A 19,060-nucleotide genomic window follows, 5' to 3' on the forward strand; every position below is an offset into this window, starting at 1 on the left:
ATGACAGAATTGTGCAATCGCATCAACTAGAACTGTCGTGTTGTTCACCCTGGGGTAACACAGACTGCACACGATGCAGTTAGCTGATCAAGCATACACCAAACTTGGGTGTTGGTTCAATAAGATTTATTGAACTTCAGTAACGAAGCACACAGCTGCCTGTGGGTTGACTCTCTACTACTCTAAGTAAGCTAACATTAACTATCTATGATGTGGAGATGCCGGCGTTGGACTGGGGTGAGCACAGTACGAAGTCTTACTGTGTCCAACAGGTTTGTTTCGATGTCACTAGCTTTCGGAGCGCTGCTCCTTCCTCAGGTGAATGCAGAGGTCTGTTCCAGAAACACATATATAGACAAATTCAAAGATGCCAAACAATGCTAGGAGTGCGAGCATTAGCAGGTGATTAAATCTTTACAGATCCAGAGATGGGGTAACCCCAGGTTAAAGAGGTGTGAATTGTCTCAAGCCAGGACAGTTGGTAGGATTTCGCAGGCCAGATGGTGGGGGATGAATGTAATGTGACATGAATCCCAGGTCCCGGTTGAGGCCGCACTCATGTGTGCGGAACTTGGCTATAAGTTTCTGCTCGGCGATTCTGCGTTGTCGCGGGTCCTGAAGGCCGCCTTGGAGAACGCTTACCCGGAGATCAGAGGCTGAATGCCCTTGACTGCTGACTGCTGACTACATTAACTATCTAGACCAGGCTAGCTCTGATCCACTTGTAGAAGGTGTTGAATGATTTGTACACCCTGACTGTCACTACAGTTGTCACCAGTGGAAAGAGGTGGAGTGCTGATGCCTCGTGTGTTTTATAGTTGGAAGCCCCCCTCTGGTGTTCTGTCTGGTGATTGGGCGTGTCCTGTTCTGTAAGTTGATTGGCTCACCTGGGTGTCTGTCACTGCCTGCTTTTACCTCATGATGTGCATGGGTGCATATTATGACAAGAACAAGGAGGCGGCCATTCAGCTCTCAAGCTAATGATGTCATTCCATTTCATCCCGGCTGATCTGCATCCTAGTTTGTCGACCCAACCTGGCCCCACAACCCTTGATTGATCTTGCGTACAAAAATCTCCCCAAGCTCACTTTTCACATTTTCAATTTGCCTCTCAGCCTCCGAGGCCTTGGGGCAGAGACAGGGTCCCAGATTCTCTGTGGGGAGGTGCTAGAAAAGTAAACAGGAACATTACTTACAATGCTCGGTGCCAGTCATTTGAGCGAGGATGCAGAATGAGCGTGACTGAGCAGTGCCCGTCTTTGGCTGCCAATCTTCAGTATCTTGCATCAAGCGTTTCTTGCTCTGGTCACTCAGGGTGTGATGATGGACATCAGGTTGGACACTGGCCATATATCGCCGGGGGGAGCTGCATTCGGGGAAAGAAGTGGCCATTAAAAAACTTTAGATGCTTGCCCCGTTGTCAACGATATTGAATCATTATCATTACCCGTAACTGGAGCAGCATTACCCCTCAGACGTCCACAATTAATAATATATACAGTAATTTTAGTGGCAAAACATTGTCGTATGAGGAGCGGTTGAGGACTCTGTGTCTGTACTCGTTGGAGTTTAGAAGGATGAGGGGGGGATCTTATTGAAACTTACATTGACTCCTCGCGGGTTTTGAAACTTGACAATTTTCAAGCACCTCTTCGTACCTTGGCTAAATGGCCATTACCCAGTCTGCGAGGCCTGGATAGAGTGGATGTGGAGAGGATGTTTCCACTTGTGGGAAAAACTAGAACCTGAGGGCACAATCTCAGACTAACGGGGCAATCCTTTAAAACAGAGATGAGGAGGAATTCCTTCAGCCAGAGGGTGGCGAATCTGTGGAACTCTTTGCCGCAGAAGGCTGTGGAGGCCCAAATCACTGGGTGTCTTTAAGACAGAGATAGATAGGTTCTTGATTAATAAGGGGATCAGGGGTTATGGGGAGAAGGCAGGAGAATGGGGATGAGAAAACTATCAGCCATGATTGAATGGCGGAGCAGACTCGATGGGCCAAGTGGCCTAATTCTGCTTCTCTGTCTTATGGTCTTATTTAAATCAGGCTTCCCCAATCACTCAAAATGATGCATTTCCAGGAATGCTTTTGATCCCAAGTGCTGCAAGTTACTGATCGTGCTCAGAATAGTAACAATACCAGCAAACATGACAACACAACGGCGAGACCACAATCGCCTCAGCACTGACAGAGGCAGGGAGCACCCCTTCAGGATTTCCACTTGAAGCTTCTCAACAGGAGGTTTATCAAAGGAAATACATCACAGAAACAGGCCAACTGTCCCAAGCAGCCCACATTGGGTGTTCATGGCCCACTCAAGTCTCCTCCTATCCTTCCCCATCTCAATCTACCATCGGAATCCTCAATTCCCTTCTCCCTCATAACAAGTAACTTGCATGTCCTCATGATAGAAGACACCAAACACATCCCAATAATAGTGGAAAATCAATGGGTAAAATGGAAGAGGGATAACGAAAAAGGAGCGTACCAGGAAAATTAACAGCTGACATCTCTCCATGACCTGGTAGCCAGTATCCTCGGGTTTTAAGGCCATTTGTCCATCTAGTCTCACCTACACTGCCCCTTGTGCTTTCCATTTCGTGTTGGCTGATCGGAGTCCAGGTTGACGGGAAAAGGATGAGTCCATTCGGCCCTTCGATACAGTTCTGACTCTATCTGAACTCCATCAACTCCTCCACACCATTATTCGCTGGTTCTAAACCCAAGGTTATATCCTCATGTTCTGGGTTTCTCCCACCAGTCCCTTCACCACCAACTCATTTAGTCACCTTAAAACCGTATAAATCTTTGAACCCTTTAAACTTAAAGGTGTGGGTATGTGCTGTGGTGATATGCATCACAGTAAATACACAAGGGGTTAATGTAAACACACTAAGACTAAGTAAACACTAGAGGGAGCACCAGAGACATCATGACATGCAGACATACAGCTAATGAACACATAGAATAGGACATGACCAATGGGCAGTCAAGACACCCAGAGGTGACACTACCACAAGGGGGCAACCCATATAAAAGGACAGGGCACACATGCTCAGTCTCTTTCCACAGGCGACACTCAGAGAGAAGGACAGAGGCAGATCAGAAGCATCACACCCACCGCATGGCTTAGAGCAGACTGGTTAGTTAGACTGAGTTACTATAGCAAGATTAGCAGGAGAGTCCAACTCAAGTAGGAGAATTGTTAACTGTTCAATAAATGTGTTAAACCTATCTCCAAGTCTGAACCTTCCTTTGTCAGAGTATACATCAAGGCTTATGCTACATGAAGAAGCATAACACAACATGTGCCATGGGCAGTAATGGGCATCTCTACAATGGTCTGTGCAATAGCCAACAGTGCTCATCATCTAGGCTCATGACTGGGTAATGGCCATTTAGCCATGGTACGAGGAGGTGCTTGAAAATGTCACATTTCAAAACCTGCGAGGAGTCAATGCTGAAAGGAGGGAAGGTGAGAAAAAAAACAGCATCACATGGGCAAAATAATTCATGGTTGTTCGGGTACTTGGCAGTATCTTCTCCCTCTCTCCGCTTTGTCTGCATTTTCTCCTGTGTGATTTATCTGTGACACAGCTGCTCTCGCCCTCTCTGAGCTGGAGGTTGTGGAGAAAAAAATAAAACAGCAGGCACCTTCCACCGGCCAACACAGCTCAAGACGTGGAGCTCAGTTATTCCAAGGAACTGCCTCAAAAACATCATGTAAGCTCACCCAAGCTCACTGCACCAATCACAAAAACATCTCCGCTGCGTGTGGTTGCCAGGCACGACGTTAACCAAAAAAAAAAAAAAAAAAAAACGTGAAAAAAGACCTGTAGAATTACCGTCCAGGAAGCTGTGTCCTTTCGGGATGGAAAGGACGAGTTTGAAGCCAGCGTTTGAATCACATGGAAAAAGCAGACGACAGTTCCCAAAGATGGAGGAAGAAAGGCAAACAAATGAACAGTTCACATCAACCATGACTCAGAGTACAAGGCAATTCTAGGACACACAGAAGGAATTGGCTCAACCATACAAACCAGAAAAACACAGTTATAAAGCTGATCTAAACTTCAGGTATAAAACCTCTTCAAGAAAATTGAGGGAAGGGATGCAGAGAATATTCCGGAGGATATTCCAGAGCTTGGGGCCCGGGCAACAGAAGACACAGCAACCAATGGTGGAGCCATCAAAATCGGGGAGGCCGACAAGAATGAGCGGAGTGTAGATATTACCGAGCGTTGTGGGGCTGGAGGAGATGGCAAGAGATAGGGGCAGGAGAGGCCATGGAGAGATTTTAAAACAAGCCCGAGAACTTCAAAATCAAGGCATTGCTTGACTGGGAGCCAGTGTAGATCAGAGATGGCTCTGCCCACCTCAGGTGGTGGAGGGGGTCGGGACTTGGTGCTCAGTTGAGAATTTTGGATGACCTCAAGTTCACAGAGAGTGGAATGCGGAGGCCAGCCAGGGCGGCAAAGGAATAGGCAGGTTTGAATTGAACAAAGGCATGAATGAGGGTTTCAGCAGCAAATGGGCTGAGAGAGGGGCAACGTGGTTATAGTGGCGGAAATAGGCGGTCTTAGCTACGGCACAAATAAGGGGCCGGAAGGTCGTCTCAAGGTCGAATGCGTCACCCAAGTTGTGAACGGACTGGCTTAAATCTCCGGCTGTTGCCCCGGGAGTGTGATGGAGTGGGAATCTCGGAAATAGAGTTTGGAGCGGGGTCTGAAAACAATGGCTTCTCCATTCTCGATATTTAATTGAGAGTCAGAAAGGTTGTTTTTAAAAAAAAGACTTTTACAGAGAAGCTAGGTAAGAACATGAGGCAGAAAGAATGCGCAGAACGTTAGGGGGCATGGGATACAGAGAAATCTGGCTGGCTGGATACAGAATTGACTGGCCGAAAGAAGACAGCGAGTGGTAGTGGATGGAAAGTGTTCCCCCTGGAGGTCGGTGACCAGTGGTGTCCCGCAGGGATCTGTTCTGGGACCTCTGCTCTTTGTGGTTTTTATAAATGACTTGGATGAGGAAGTGGAAGGGTGGGTTAGTAAGTTTGCCGATGACACAAAGGGTGGTGGAGTTGTAGATAGTGTTGAGGGTTGTTGCAGGTTACAACAGGACATTGACAGGATGCAGAGCTGGGCTGAGAAGTGGCAGGTGGAGTTCAACCTTGATAAATGTGAAGTGATTCATTTTGGAATGTCGAATTTGAATGCTGAATACAGGGTTAAAGGCAGGATTCTTGGAAGTGTGGAGGAACAGAGGGCTCTTGGGGTCCACGTACACAGATCCCTCAAAGTTGCCACCCAGGTTGATAGGGCTGTTAAGAAGACGTATGGTGTGTTGGCTTTCATTAACAGGGTGATTGAGTTTAAGAGCCGCAAGGTTTTGCTGCAGCTTTATAAAACTCTAGTTGGACCACACTTGGAATATTGTGTCCAGTTCTGGTCGCCTCATTATAGGAAGGATGTGGATGCTTTGGAGAGGGTACAGAGGAAATTTACCAGGATGCTGCCTGGACTGGAGGGCATGTCTTATGAAGAAAGGTTGAGGGAGCTAGGGCTTTTCTCGCTGGAGCGAAGAAGGCAGAGAGGTGACTTGCTAGAGGTGTACAAGGTGATGAGAGGCATGGATAGAGTGGATAGCCAGAGACTTTTCCCCAGGGTGGAAATGGCTGTCACGTGGGGACATAATTTTAAGGTGATTGGAGGAAGGTATAGGGGAGATGTCAGAGGTAGGTTCTTGACACAGAGTGTGGTGGGTGTGTGGAATGCACTGCCAGCAGAGGTGGTGGAGTCAGAGTCATTCGGGACATTTAAGCGACTCTTAGACAGGCACATGGACAGCAGTAAATTGAAGGGGTGGAGGTTAGGTTGATCTTAGATTAGGATAAATGGTCGGCACAACATCATGGGCTGAAGGGCCTGTACTGTGCGAGGTGAAGTAGGGAGTTTGTGCAGAGCACTAAGCACTGTGTCCGCAGTGACAATTCGGTGTCGGCCTATGGATATGAACAAACTCACTCAAAATTTGAAATCCATAGTTCTGAGCTTTCTCATTCGTGGCTTGGTCATTAGACCGTTTGAACAAAGCTCAGAATTACATTCGACGGGCAGCACGGTGGCGGAGTGGTTACCACAGCTGCCTCACGGCGCCGAGGTCCCAGGTTCGATCCCGGCTCTGGGTCACTGTCCGTGTGGAGTTTGCACATTCTCCCAGTGTTTGCGTGGGTTTCGCCCCACAACCAAAAGATGTGCAGGGTAGGTGGATTGGACACGCTAAATTGCCCCTTAATTGGAAAAAATGAATTGGGTACTCTCAATTTATTTTTAAAAAAGAATTACATTCGTCTGACTGTCCAACCCACAGGTGACGGGGGACTCTGCTAGGGGTCGTGTGATTTATAGTAAGATAGCAAATTCTCAAGTCACTTTCTTCTGATTATATCGAATGGATGCTTGATGTGGCTGGAAGCAACTCAAATTTGCTTGGGCACTCTTGCTTGTCCCAGCATGATTGCAACTACATTGATTCTTCAAACCCAGGCTTAAGAAGTGGTTCAAAGCATTCATTTGTAAAAATAACCTCGCAAAAAAAATTAAAATCACATGTTTCGGAAGAGGGGAAATTGCACATTAAGCAAGAATGCCACATTTAGGTCTGTGGCTGTGACTGGCTTACGTACATCTTAGGAACATCGGAACAGGAGGAGGCCATTCAGCCCCTCGAGGTTATCCCACCACTCAATTAGATCATGACTACACTGCATCTCAACTCCCATCTACCCGCCCTCCTTGGTCCCTAATCTTCAATACGCTTTGCCAACAAAAATCTTACCAATTTCAGCTTTGGTAGAATTTTCAATTATGTTCAGACCTCGCAACTTTTTGGGAGGAGAAAATTAGACTTTCACTACCCTTTGCGTCAAGAAGTGCTTCCTGACATCACCCCTGAATGGTCGAGCTCCAATTCTAACATAAATCCCCGCTGTTCTTGTGCTGCTCCCCAAAACAACAACATTCCAACTCTCTTCAGCAAGGCCGCCCTGATCTTAAAACGCAGTCAGTTTTGCAAAAGGATAATTAATATCTCATTGCGTTAAAGTAGGGAATTCTTGCAAAGGATGTTGCCGAAAAAGTGCAGCGGATTGATTCCAAATCTAAAAAAAAAAGCAGGCAACCAATGGCAATCTACTTACTGGGAAACGTACGTAGGGCCACTGGCAGGCGCAGAGGAGAGAGATAGCATGAGGCACAGTGGCGTCAAGAGTGATTCATGGAAAATAAATGATGGAGTGAAGATGAAAAGGCAAAACATAAATGACATGCATGGAAAATACGAATAACTGGGCAAGCCAAATATTCTTGCAACGCAGGAGGCTAGGGGAGAGGAGGAACGCAGGAAGCTGTGTAGGGGTGGGGGGGTGGAGAAGGAGGAACACGGGAGGCTGGTTGGGGGGGGGTAGTGGGAGAGAGAAAGAATGCAGGACACTTGGGGTGGAGGGGGGGGGCAAGGAGGAATGCAGGGGGCTGAGGGATGGTTGCAAAACACACACATGATCTCAAACCCTCACACATCACACTTCAGTTCAGCCCATGTTCCCCGTGGAACCTGACTGGTTAAATATGCTACTTGAACCTTGAATGATTCTAATTACATGAGAGCATTCTGGTCAACACCGAGATGTTCTGGGAAACCAACGGGGTCTGGTGCATCTTTGGGCCAGACGTGTGTGGCTTTTCTCCCTAACCTTCGTGAAGTTCCACCCAACAGAACATGTGCGATGAGGGGCTAGCACATCAGACCCCACAACTCTATCACTGATCACAGGTTAGTTGATGGGAGAAACACACAAGGAGAAGATAGTTGGGAGCTGCTTGGATTCGAATAGAGTTCAGTGTTTTTTAAAAGAATTTTAGAGTACCCAATTATGTTTATTTCCAATTAAGGGCCAATTTAACTTGGCCAATCCACCTACCTTGCACATCTTTGGGTTGCGGGGGTGAGACCCATGCAGACAAGGGGAGAATATGCAAACTCCGCACGGACGGTGACGCGGGTGGTGAATCTGTGGAACTCTTTGCTGCAGAAGGCTGTGGAGGCCAAATCACTGAGTGTCTTTAAGACAGAGACAGATAGGTTCTTGAGTGATAAGGGGATCAAGGATTATGGGGAGAAGGGGGGAGAATGGGGATGAGAAACATATCAGCCATGATTGAATGGCGGAGCAGACCCGATGGGCCGAGTGGCCTAATTTTGCTTCAATGTCTTCTGGTCATTCACTGGGCAAAGCTTTTCCTCCTCTTGCCACTGCTTCCTTTGCCAATTACCTTAAATCTGTGCCCTTTTGTTTTTGAGCCTTCTGCCAGTGGGAACATTCTTACCCAATCTACTCTGTCCAGACCGCTCCTGATTTTGAACATCTCTTTCAAATCGCCTCTCAACGTTCTCTTCTGCCAGGAAAAGTCCGAACTTCTCCAATCTATCTATGCAACTGAAGCTCCTCTATCCCTGGGACCATTCTTGCGAATACATTCTGCACTCTCTCTGATGCCTTCACATCATTGCTGAAGCGTGGTTCCCAGAATTGGACACAATACTCCTGTTGAGGCTGAACGAATGTTTTACGCAGGCTTAACATAACTTCCTTTGTCTTGTACTCGATGCCCTTACTGATAAAGCCCAGGATACTATATGCTTTATTAACCACTTTCTCAACCTGTCCTGCCAAATTCAATGATTTAATGCACATAGAATCATAGAATTTAAAGTGCAGAAGAAGGCCATTCGGCCCATCGAGTCTGCTCCGGCCCTTGGAAAGAGCACCCTATGCTTCCACCTTATCCCCATTACCCAGTAACCCCACCTAACCTTTTTGTTCACTAAGGGCAATTTATCGTGGCCAATCCACCTAACCCAGCACATCTTTGGACTATGGGAGGAAACCGGAGCACCCGGAGGAAACCCACGCAGACACGGGGAGAACGTGCAGACTCCGCACAGACAGTAACCCAAGCCGGGAATCGAACCAGGAACCCTGAAGCTGTGAAGCAACTGTGCTAACCACTGTGCTGCCTTCATATATAGCTTGATACATCTGCTCCTGCGCCGGTTAGTATTTACCCTTTTATTTTATATTTTCTCTTCTGATTATTCCTTCAAAAACGAATCACTTCACACGTCTCTACGTTGAGGTTTATCTGCCACCAACCACTGCCCTTTGGAAGTTTTACACTGTTCTCCTCACAGTTCACAGTACTTCCAAGTTTTATGTCATCCCCAAATTTTGCAATTGCGCCCTGTACACCAAGGCCTAGATAATGAATATACATCAGGAAGAGCAAGAGATGTCTGAGGGACTTCACTGTAAACCTTCCTCCAGTTTGAAAAAAAATACATCAACGGTTATTGTCTGTTTTCTGTCACTCAGCAAATTTAATATCCATGTTGTTGATGTGCCTTTCATTATATGAGCTCTAGCTTTTCTCGCAAGCCTGTCGGTGCAGCACTTTGGACGTCCATTCACACCACATAACAACATTACCCTCATCAATCCTCTTTTTCCCCCGATCAAAAAACTAGCCTCAACAAATCTGTGCTGATGTTCTTTAAATAACCTGTAATTGCTCAAGTGACTATTAATTTTGTCTTTCTACTATTTATAGGTCCATAGAAGACTGTTGGATTCCTTTTTTGCTAGCTGACGGTCTCTTCTCATAGTCTCTCTTTGCTTCTTATAATTGCCTTTTCAATTTCCATCTGAACCTTCTATATTCAATATATTCTATATTCAGCCTGGGCCTCATGTGTATTATCCGCCTGACAGCTATCTTCAGCATACTTTTTCTCCTTCACCTTAACCTGTATCTCGTTTGCCATCGAGGGAGTTCTGGATTTGTTACCCCAACCTGTTCCCATCATGCGAATATACCTCAGCCTCTTCTTCAAAGGTAACCTTGCCTAGTGACCGTTGACTCTAATTTATCCGGGTCAGATCCATTCTTACTCCATTGAAATTGGCTTTTCCATAGTTAATTATTCTTACTCTGAATTGCCCTTTGCCCCTTTCCATAACCAGCCTGAACATTATGACACAATGATCATTGTCCCCTAAATGTTCTCCTCCTGACACTTGGCCCACTTGCCCCACCTCCTGCCCAAGAACCAGGTCCAGCAGTGCCTCTTTTCTCTTTGAACAGGAAACACACCGCTGTGAGCAATTCTCTTACCCACTCTACAAACTCTTGTCCATCTCTGCTCTTTTATACTGTTACCATCCCGGTCTACATTCAGATAATTCAACCCCCCTGATCTAACTACTCTTCATTCTTGCACTTTCCTAACTTCTTAGCAAATGTGTTCCTCTACATCTTTCCCACCAATTGGTGGCCAAGATACTGTACTGAGCAATATAATTGTACCTTTTTTGTTCCTTAGCTCTAATCGATTCTGTCCTTGACCCCTCTTGAACATTCTCTCTTTCGCTCTTGAACACTTCAATTTTCCCCCTCATCAATACTGCCAGCCACTGCCCATTTGGCCCGTATTTGAGCAAGGTCTTGCTATGAAAAAAGTCCACACATCTTAAAACGGCATGTGTTACACCCACTTTCAAAGTTTACAGCTCACCCTGCACTTATTTAGTAATGAATTAATTTATTTTCATGAACGAAACCTCTCCTTTAAGCTGAGTCTTTGGCCACCAAAATATTTCTCATTGTGCGGCTTCCTTTTAAAGACTGAAAAGAATGTAAAAGGTGCTGAAGAGGAGGGGAGTAATTCAAGGCATTAATCTTTCTGGGACGATCAGATACAAGGAATCTAGCCCTCATACAAATGCGGAGTTTTCATTGCATTAAGCACCACACACATTTGCCAGTCAGTGAAGCAGACAAGTAAAAAAGCAGACAAGTTCTGACAGAATGTGTCCACCACTGGGCAGTGGCGTCATCCTGTCATTCCCAATACATTTCCAGTTTGCTCACTGCACTGAGAGACACACCATAACAAAGAGGGAGAGAGAAAGAGAGAGAGACAGAGACAGAGAGAGAGAGAGATAAAGGATGGAAGCAACACTTTGCATGGCGTCATTCCTTGCATGGCAACCACACATGCTAGTTACTGACAAATCATGAGTCACGAGGCAGCAGTAACGTAGACACTAACTTGGCCAGGATCTGTGTCTGAAAAGAAAAGAGACCACGTTTCATCAGTAGACAGTTTTTTTGTTTTATTTCATGTTTTGTCAATCCAAGCCTCAAAAGAAAAAGAAACAAATGGGTCTTGGGTGGGAGGATGGAGTGGGTACAATCCTTACGATCAGTCCAGGGAAGAGACACGCTTTGGAATAAGGTGAAATGGATTGCCTCGAGGCTAGGATCAACATTATCTTGCTCACTGAGCAAGCAGCAAACGCAGCTTCATGCAAGGGTGGCCTGGTTAGATTGACAGGAGTTGAGCTACAACTAAAGCCAGATCAAACCCTTCGTAAAAATCAGAAGGCAAGAGGTTTTTCTTTAAAAATGTACGCAACATGTAGTTTCAGAACAGGTCACACAAGCCCAGGTGATATTGTAAAGGTGTGTTTATTAGCAAGAGCACCTGGAGGTAATCATCCTCTGCCTGGAAAGGATGAACCATTGCTGCTCATTATCGTGCGACCAATATGGCACGTGCGCCACTCTCTGTTTAAATTAAGAATTAACTTTGGTTCATTTTGAAGTTAATGAAAGGTTTATTCCTGTAAAATCATTAATTTATCGGCGTATTTAGTTTAGATCCTGAACGCAGGCCAAAGACTTATAGCCACGTTAGCAGGTGTAACATATGCAGCTAAAATTACCCAGGTTGGACTATATATGGGATCAAGGCAGTTATTGCAGCGCTAACGTTACACCAGCATCAAGTTCTCCCTTTGCTAAGCAGATTTTTATGGCATAGAACAAACATCTGAGGACAAGATGTGAACCAAAGCAAAGTTAAACTCTTCAGAAAATGTTTCTTTCCTGGACATGTCCAGTTAAAAAAAAAATTTTAAAAAAATTTCGCCTCTACCTGAAGAAGCAAAAGAATGGAAGTCATTCAGTCTCAAATGATCTTTTTTATGGCGTTAAAAATAGGTCAAATTATCAACGGGGAAATCACTTTTTGAATGTTTTTTCCTGGCCAAAGGATTCTGCAAGTGGCTCCAAATTTGCTTCAAGGGTCAATATATGGGAGGTCTGGCGCAAACAGATCTGTAGAAGCAGGCCAGACACGGAGGGAACGTTACGTACGCAACTTCCACGTGCTTCAGAGCACGCCCCATTTTTACCCGCAGGCTTTGCTGCCACTGCAGGAAATCAGAATTGGAAGAACAATTGCAGCTCAGATGCAAGAAGTCATTGAGAGTCTCATTCCTTTACTCCTGTCACACGTTTTGCCCTCTTCTCATGCCTCGATCCAATTCCCAAATAGGGTAAATTTGAAAGTGAACAATTCTTGCAAAATAAGCAGAAGCAATGAATTCCTGCCAAATTCTGGAGCGTGCTCAGATGGGATAAAGTGCGAAACACAAATGTTTTCAGCACTTGGCCAGCTAAGATAACCCCATGTGAAATATGTGAAAATCTTTGTAAAACTCCATGCTTCTGTGACCACCTTGGAAACCGACTTACACAATTGTTGAGGCACCGCAACTTGGGTCTTGGGTCAGCAGTGACCAGTGGCTAATCTTGGAATGTGAATGGAATTCTCTTTGACAGGCCACCTGAGAGTGAAGTGTGTTGGCTGCTTGCTTCCCAGTCTGTTCCACAAGGTGCGTAGAAAGCCACCTACCCATTCTGCTGCTTGGCATCACTCTGCCCCTCTCTCAGTCCTCTCTTCTGTCCCTCTGCCACCTCATGGGCGTTGTCAGAGGAGTAGAGGTTTATGGGCGTGTTGTACACCTTGGGCTGCCGTGGGACATTAATGGTCGAGGTTACTGTCGTTTTGGCAGTGGTCATTGGCGGCGTGCGCCCATTGGTGCCGGCTTTGGCGCTGGCATGCATAAGTTGTGGAGATGCAACAGGCGCTGGTGGAGGAACAGTGGAATGATGGAGAGTGGCTGCCAGCGATGGAGGTGGAGGCTGAGTGAGGGGTGACGAAGCTGGGGAAAAGGGTGCAGGCTGGGGTGATGCAGAGGTGGGCGTGACTTTCGGAGGTACCGAGGCTCCAAAAGGCCGAGCGGTCTTATTGTAGGCAGAGCTGGATGCAGATGGGATCTTTGGAGCCATAGGGGCAATGGATGCAACAGGCACAGTATGCATTAATTCCTGTGGCTCATCCTGAGCAAGATGGGAGGGGGAGAAAAAAGACAAGTTAGACACACACAGAAACACATGCAAACAAAGAAACTCATGCTTCACATATGTCCTTTGGAAATGTTCCCAAAAACTCAATGCTGGTTAAAACAAGTCCAACGATAACCATTGTGTTGCTTTAACGTCTGAGATTCCTCTGGGTTGAAAAGTTTCCTCTAGGTTTTTGTTCGTGAATCACTGATTTAAACAAGTTATTGAGGTTGGGCATCAATTGGAAATTTTTAAGTGGGGGCGAATATATTTTTGTTCGGACTGGTTATTCGTGAACCGGGAACAAAGGCAGATAGGTGAAGGCTCAGATCGGAAATCAATCATGATGGAACGGAGTGGAGGAATACGCTTGAGGGCTGAATGATCCACCTCTGTTACAATCCAAAGAGGCGAGAATGTTGCCTTAAACCTAATTCATAAAATTACTTTACAGCAGCTGTAAATACAGCTCAAGAAAGCCATCCTTCCACCGAAAACTAAAAGTATATATTACATATACAGGCTACTCTGTAGCACCCACAACACCAAACTTTGAACAAAGTCACGGGGAGTAGGCGGAAAAGAGAGAGTCCGATTTTTAAAAAATTAGTTCAGTTGATATTAAATCTCCTAAAACTTAACCTAATTCTGTGGCTACTTTTACTGTGGCGCTTGTTCTGGATTCAGAAACCTCACGTTGTCAATGGTTAGGCTTAGGATTCAGCCGGATTGAAACAAAAAGTCCGAATTGGAATGGTAGAATACTCAACGTTAATTAGCCGCACACCAATCAAGACCCGCAAAGGTTTTTTTCAGGGAACGCTCCAAAGGACCACAGCCTGCCTGAAGCACATTTCATTCCTGCAAGGTCGTTAACCCACAGCACTCCGCCTGTACGTCACAGGTAGTACCCAGTACCACGGTGTGCCATACTACTCTGGCACATCGAATCTTTCACATGTTACAAAGAAAAATAGGATACCTTACTGATGGCAGCGAGATAAATGTCCTTTAAAATCCTGCAAGAACAGTAATACAATCAATGCCACGGGATCAATACCCGAAAGAAAGAACAGGAGGGGGTGTGAGGAGAAGAGTGATTTTTAGTAACACAAGGGAATGATGGTCACTGAAATCGATTAAAATCAACAACTATACATAGGACGAAAGGAGGACTTGGGTTTATGTACTGCCTTTCACAGCCTCGGGATGTCCAAATGCATTACAGAAATTAAGTATTTCTGATATGTAGTAACAGTTGTAATAGAGCCAGTTTGAGCACAGCAAGCTCACACAAAGAGCAATGAGTTGATGACCAGATGAGAGACCGCTGGCAAACTACACAGCGGCAAAGTCACATGCCCCCCATTTAATCTCTGAGCCACCGCTGAATTGTGGTGGGCTCAGAGATAATGCATGCTATTGACTCATTAATGAGCCTTTACTGACATCCCACCTCCGCCAGCCAGGAATCCCACCTTGGCCCCTTTTGCCCTCCAATTTGATCAGGGAAAGTTCTCCCGTCGCTGGGTAATTAACGCGGGGCTTCTCCCGTAAATAAGTGGTCCGACCGGCATGTTTCCTGCCAAGGAGGTCCGGATTAAATCCAACTCTTGGATGTCTCGGGTCAAAGAATAGTCGTCGACCAGAAACGTTAAATCTGTTTCTCTCTCCACAGACGCTGCCAGACCAGCTGAAACTTTCCAGCGCTTTGTTTTATATTTGACAAATTCCGTTAAATTGTTCCGCCTATCCATTGAAATATTCTGCATCAAATCTGGGATCTTAATGGGTCTAAACATCAAAAAGAAAAGGCGCAAACAGGTGAGCTCAATAAATGTTGAATCGCTGCTCAACTCAAAACTGACCTGATGGAAAGGTACAAATAATAATAAGTGGAAGAGACAATGTAATGTTGGCCAGTCACTCAAGAAGGCTCCAATGCAATGGGGTAGATGTTACATTGCAATTTAAATGTCGTCCGTTGCACATTACTGCCTCCGGGTCTGGAATTTGACTTCGTAAAGGACGTACAGACCTTGGAAGGAGTGCATCGCAGATTCGCCAAATGATGCCAGGGAGTAAAAAAGGTTCAATGATTACGATAGACCTCATGGGTTTGAATTCCCTTGAACCAGGAGATTAAGACGCAGTCTAATTGAGGCGTGTTAAGACGATAAAATTGGCTGAGATTTTCTGTATGGCCCATCTTCACATTTGCCGGAGGAGACTCAGAATAAGGGGAGCATAACCTTAAAGTAAAAGCTCGGGGTTTTGTCCGGAAGACAGGTGTTTTGTTCGGGGTTATTCAGGACTATAGAACCGAGGTGGAGTGACAGAGTTAAGATACAGATCAGCCATGATCTAATTGGATGGTGGAACAGTCTTAAGGGGCTGAATGGCCTCCTCCTGTGCCTATATTCTTATTTTCCAGACAGCCACGGGTTTATATGAAGGTGTTTTTTCTTCGGCACGCCCTATCCCTTGCAGCATTAAACCCAGTGCAAAATCATTATTGCTGGCTTCTGATCAACAGTTAAGATATATTGCTACTCTCCGGCTAACTAGAGCTTAATGAGAGGCACAATCTGCAAAAATCTCAAAGGGAGAAAGAGGTAGAGAGAGTAGATGATGCCCCAAGGTCTGTGGGAAGAAAATCAAGCTTGCATTTTTGTTTAATATTTCTTTTTACACCTGCAGCTGGTTTCCCATAAATTTTATTACAAACCGCTGGAATTTAATTTTTTTGCCCTTACATGCTTGGAACCAGACGAAAGATACTGCTGCAGACTTATTGGCTTAAATCCCCACCTCTATTGGGAAACAAGCCCGTGGTCAAAATAATGTGTGCCCCAGAGCCATACTGTGCACAATGTTCTCATTACAATCCAATTTTCAAGATATGGATCACTTGACATTCTGCACAATCTGTTTTGCATAATGAAACATCCATCAGTCGCATATTGGCTCTCAATTCATACATAAAAAGGCATCAATCAAGACTGTTTCCAGTGCACTGGACACTTTTCTTTATCAAAAAGTAATTAATTACCGCATGGACCCGCCACTTGGCACCCCTCTGAGGCCCAGCTCAGTTGGTGGCCTGTGGGTTGGGACACCACAGTTTGGAGCCCCTCTGCAGAGACCAGACCACCAAATCTGGGCCAACACGCCAAACGCACTACTGAGGGAGTGCGGTACGCTCACGCCATCTTTCAGATGGGACGTTAAAGAAATGTCAACTGCCTTCGGAGGTAAAAGTTACTAGGGAAGAACAGGGTAGCTCTTCCTAATGCCTGACCCAATTTAATCGGCGGCACTGTAGCACAGTGGTTAGCACTGTTGCTTCACAGCGCCAGGGTCCCGGGTTCGATTCTCGACTTGGGGGTCACTGTCTGCGTGGAGTCTGCACGTTCTCCCGTGTCTGTGTGGGCTTCCTCCGGATGCTCCGGTTCCCTCCCACAAAAGACGTGCCGTTAGATGATTTGGCCATTCTGAATTCTCCCTCCGTGTACCCGAACAGGGGCCGGAGTGTGGCGACGAGGGGATTTTCACAGTAACTTCATGGCAGTGTTAATGTAAGCCTATTTGTGACAACAAAGGTTATTATTTTTAACCCTCAACAAACATCAATATATTTTCGTGTTACTACTTGTGGAAGCTAAATGTTGAAATGTATGAAACATGGCAGCCAATGGCCACACTTTAAAAAGGTACTTATCTGTGAAGCACCTTTAACGTCACAAGGTATTGAAAGGTGCTATCTAAATGCAAGTCTTTGTACCTGCGAATTGTACAGAAGTTGAGTTCTGCGGGCAACACAAGAGGCCTGGACTCAGTGACATGGATTTTCTAGCACAGTGAGAATCGTTCTAGATTGTTGGCGAGACAGAATGTGTATCCACTTGGATGCCCAAGTGTCTCCCTCGAGGATTATCCTTTGTGAGAGCTCGTTTAAATCGTTGTGGGAAGGTGATGGTGGTGCAGTATCCACTGCTTATCGAGGGGATGAGCATGGAAACACCATTTGCACTTTACACGTGATGGCCAGTCAAATGTGCGCGGGATCTGAAAACCCGGACTGTCAGAAAAAGTTAAAAGCCTCTTTGCTTAAGGACAACCCTACACTCAGCAGACTGTACATAGTAAGAAAGGGCCACATTTCTACAGTGCCGTCATAAACACCGAGCATCTGAAAACACCGAGCAGCCAATGGAGTCTTCTGAAATGTCACAATATTTAGCCAATCACAGAGTGCAGGCAACAAAAAAAATCTAAATAGCTATTTTTCTTTCTTTATAGAGTTTTCTGGGATGTGGGCGTCACTATGAAAGCCAGCATTTGTTACCCATTGCTAATTGCCCTTGAACTGAGTAGCTTACTAGGTCATCTCAGAGGGGCAGTTAACCACATTGCTGTGGGTCTGGAGACACATGTAGGCCAAACCAAGTAAGGATGGCAGATTTCCTCCATTAAAAGACATTACTGAACCAGGTGGGCTCTTTCAACAACCAATGACGGTTGTCGTGGTCACCCTTGCTGAGATAAGCTTTATTTTCCAGATTTATGAACTGTATTTAAATTGGTGGGATTTGAATCCACGCCCCCAGAGCATTAGCCTGGAGCTCTGATCATTAGTCCAGTTGCAATATCACTACATCACCATCTCTCCAAGTGGAATGCTTGCCTCTATCGCAGGTTGGAAGGTGAGGAAGTGATGCTTCTGTTGTACAGAGCTGATACATTCGAGTTATACCAGGGCCTAAATTCAGAAGAGCGGTCACATAAATGTTTGTATGCTTTGAAGGTTGAGAGATTTATCCAGGTCGAGGGAGAATATTATTTTCTCTCTTTGTGGGGTGGCGTGGGGAGCCCGAAAACGAAGACACACAGAGTTAAAGTTAGCGCCAGGACATTTCAAAGTGCGGCACGTTATCACAGTGGTTAGCACTGTTGCTTCACAGCGCCAGGGACCCGGGTTTGATTCCCCACTTGGTTCACGGTCTGTCCGGAGTCTGCACGTTCTCCCCGTGTCTGTGTGGGTTTCCTCCGGTTTCCTCACAGAAGTCTCGAAAGACGTCCTTGTTAGGTGAATTGGACATTCTGAATTGTACCCGAACCCGGAGTGTGGCGGCCTAGAGATTTTCACAGTAACTTCACTGCAGGGTTAATGTAAGCCTACTTGTGACGCTAATGAAGATTATTATTAGAAGTGAAATCAGGAAGCACTTATTCGCACAGGAGGTAAGGAAATGTGGAGCTCTCTCCCACAAAACCCTGTGATGCTAGGGGTAACTTGAGACTTTCAAGACAGATTTCTCTGAGGCAATATGGGGCAAAGGCAGGTAAATGGATCTGAGGAGCCGGTCAACAAAGATTGAATGGAATGGGTGTGCAGGATAAAGGGGCTGAATGGCCTAATCCCATTCTCATGCGAATACAGTTTTCTATGCAATTATTTTGGAGGGACTTTGTTTAAGTCAGTTTGTAAATCAACTTTAACATCAATGACAAGTAAAGATGTGCGCAAGGTTCTTGAAAGGCAAGAGCATTCAGACATTATGTCACTATTATTATAATTAAGTTTAAGCTGTAATTGACTTTTGGAAAGATTTATGCCTGGCATAGATTGGAAAAAATACTAATGAGATAAGCCAGCCCTGGGCTTTACAATGGAACTTTGGCTTTTTGACAAGTTCAAGACTTCTTCCGTTGATGAGGCACATATGGACCCATTATTAAACTT

General features: G+C 45.5%; 1 protein-coding gene across 7 annotated transcripts in view; it reads right to left on the minus strand.

Annotated features, from left to right (window-relative positions):
• Positions 1-19,060, minus strand: part of LOC140408302 (PDZ and LIM domain protein 5-like) — a 328,382-nt gene that overhangs the window by 117,420 nt on the left and 191,902 nt on the right. For 4 of the 7 annotated variants that reach the window (XM_072495311.1, XM_072495310.1, XM_072495313.1 and 1 more), the window contains exons 5-6: positions 12,821-13,308; positions 1,197-1,366 (exon numbers count right to left, since the gene is read on the minus strand). In XM_072495311.1, coding sequence (XP_072351412.1) covers positions 1,197-1,366; positions 12,821-13,308 — 658 coding nt within the window. Of the gene's footprint in view, positions 1-1,196; positions 1,367-3,849; positions 3,868-7,202; positions 7,224-11,170; positions 11,188-12,820; positions 13,309-19,060 lie in introns of all 7 variants that reach the window. The other 3 variants (XM_072495316.1, XM_072495317.1, XM_072495314.1) reach the window with 3 other exon arrangements.

The sequence above is a fragment of the Scyliorhinus torazame genome, chromosome 3, assembly GCF_047496885.1.
Source record: "Scyliorhinus torazame isolate Kashiwa2021f chromosome 3, sScyTor2.1, whole genome shotgun sequence".
NCBI classification, from domain to species: Eukaryota; Metazoa; Chordata; class Chondrichthyes; order Carcharhiniformes; family Scyliorhinidae; genus Scyliorhinus; species Scyliorhinus torazame.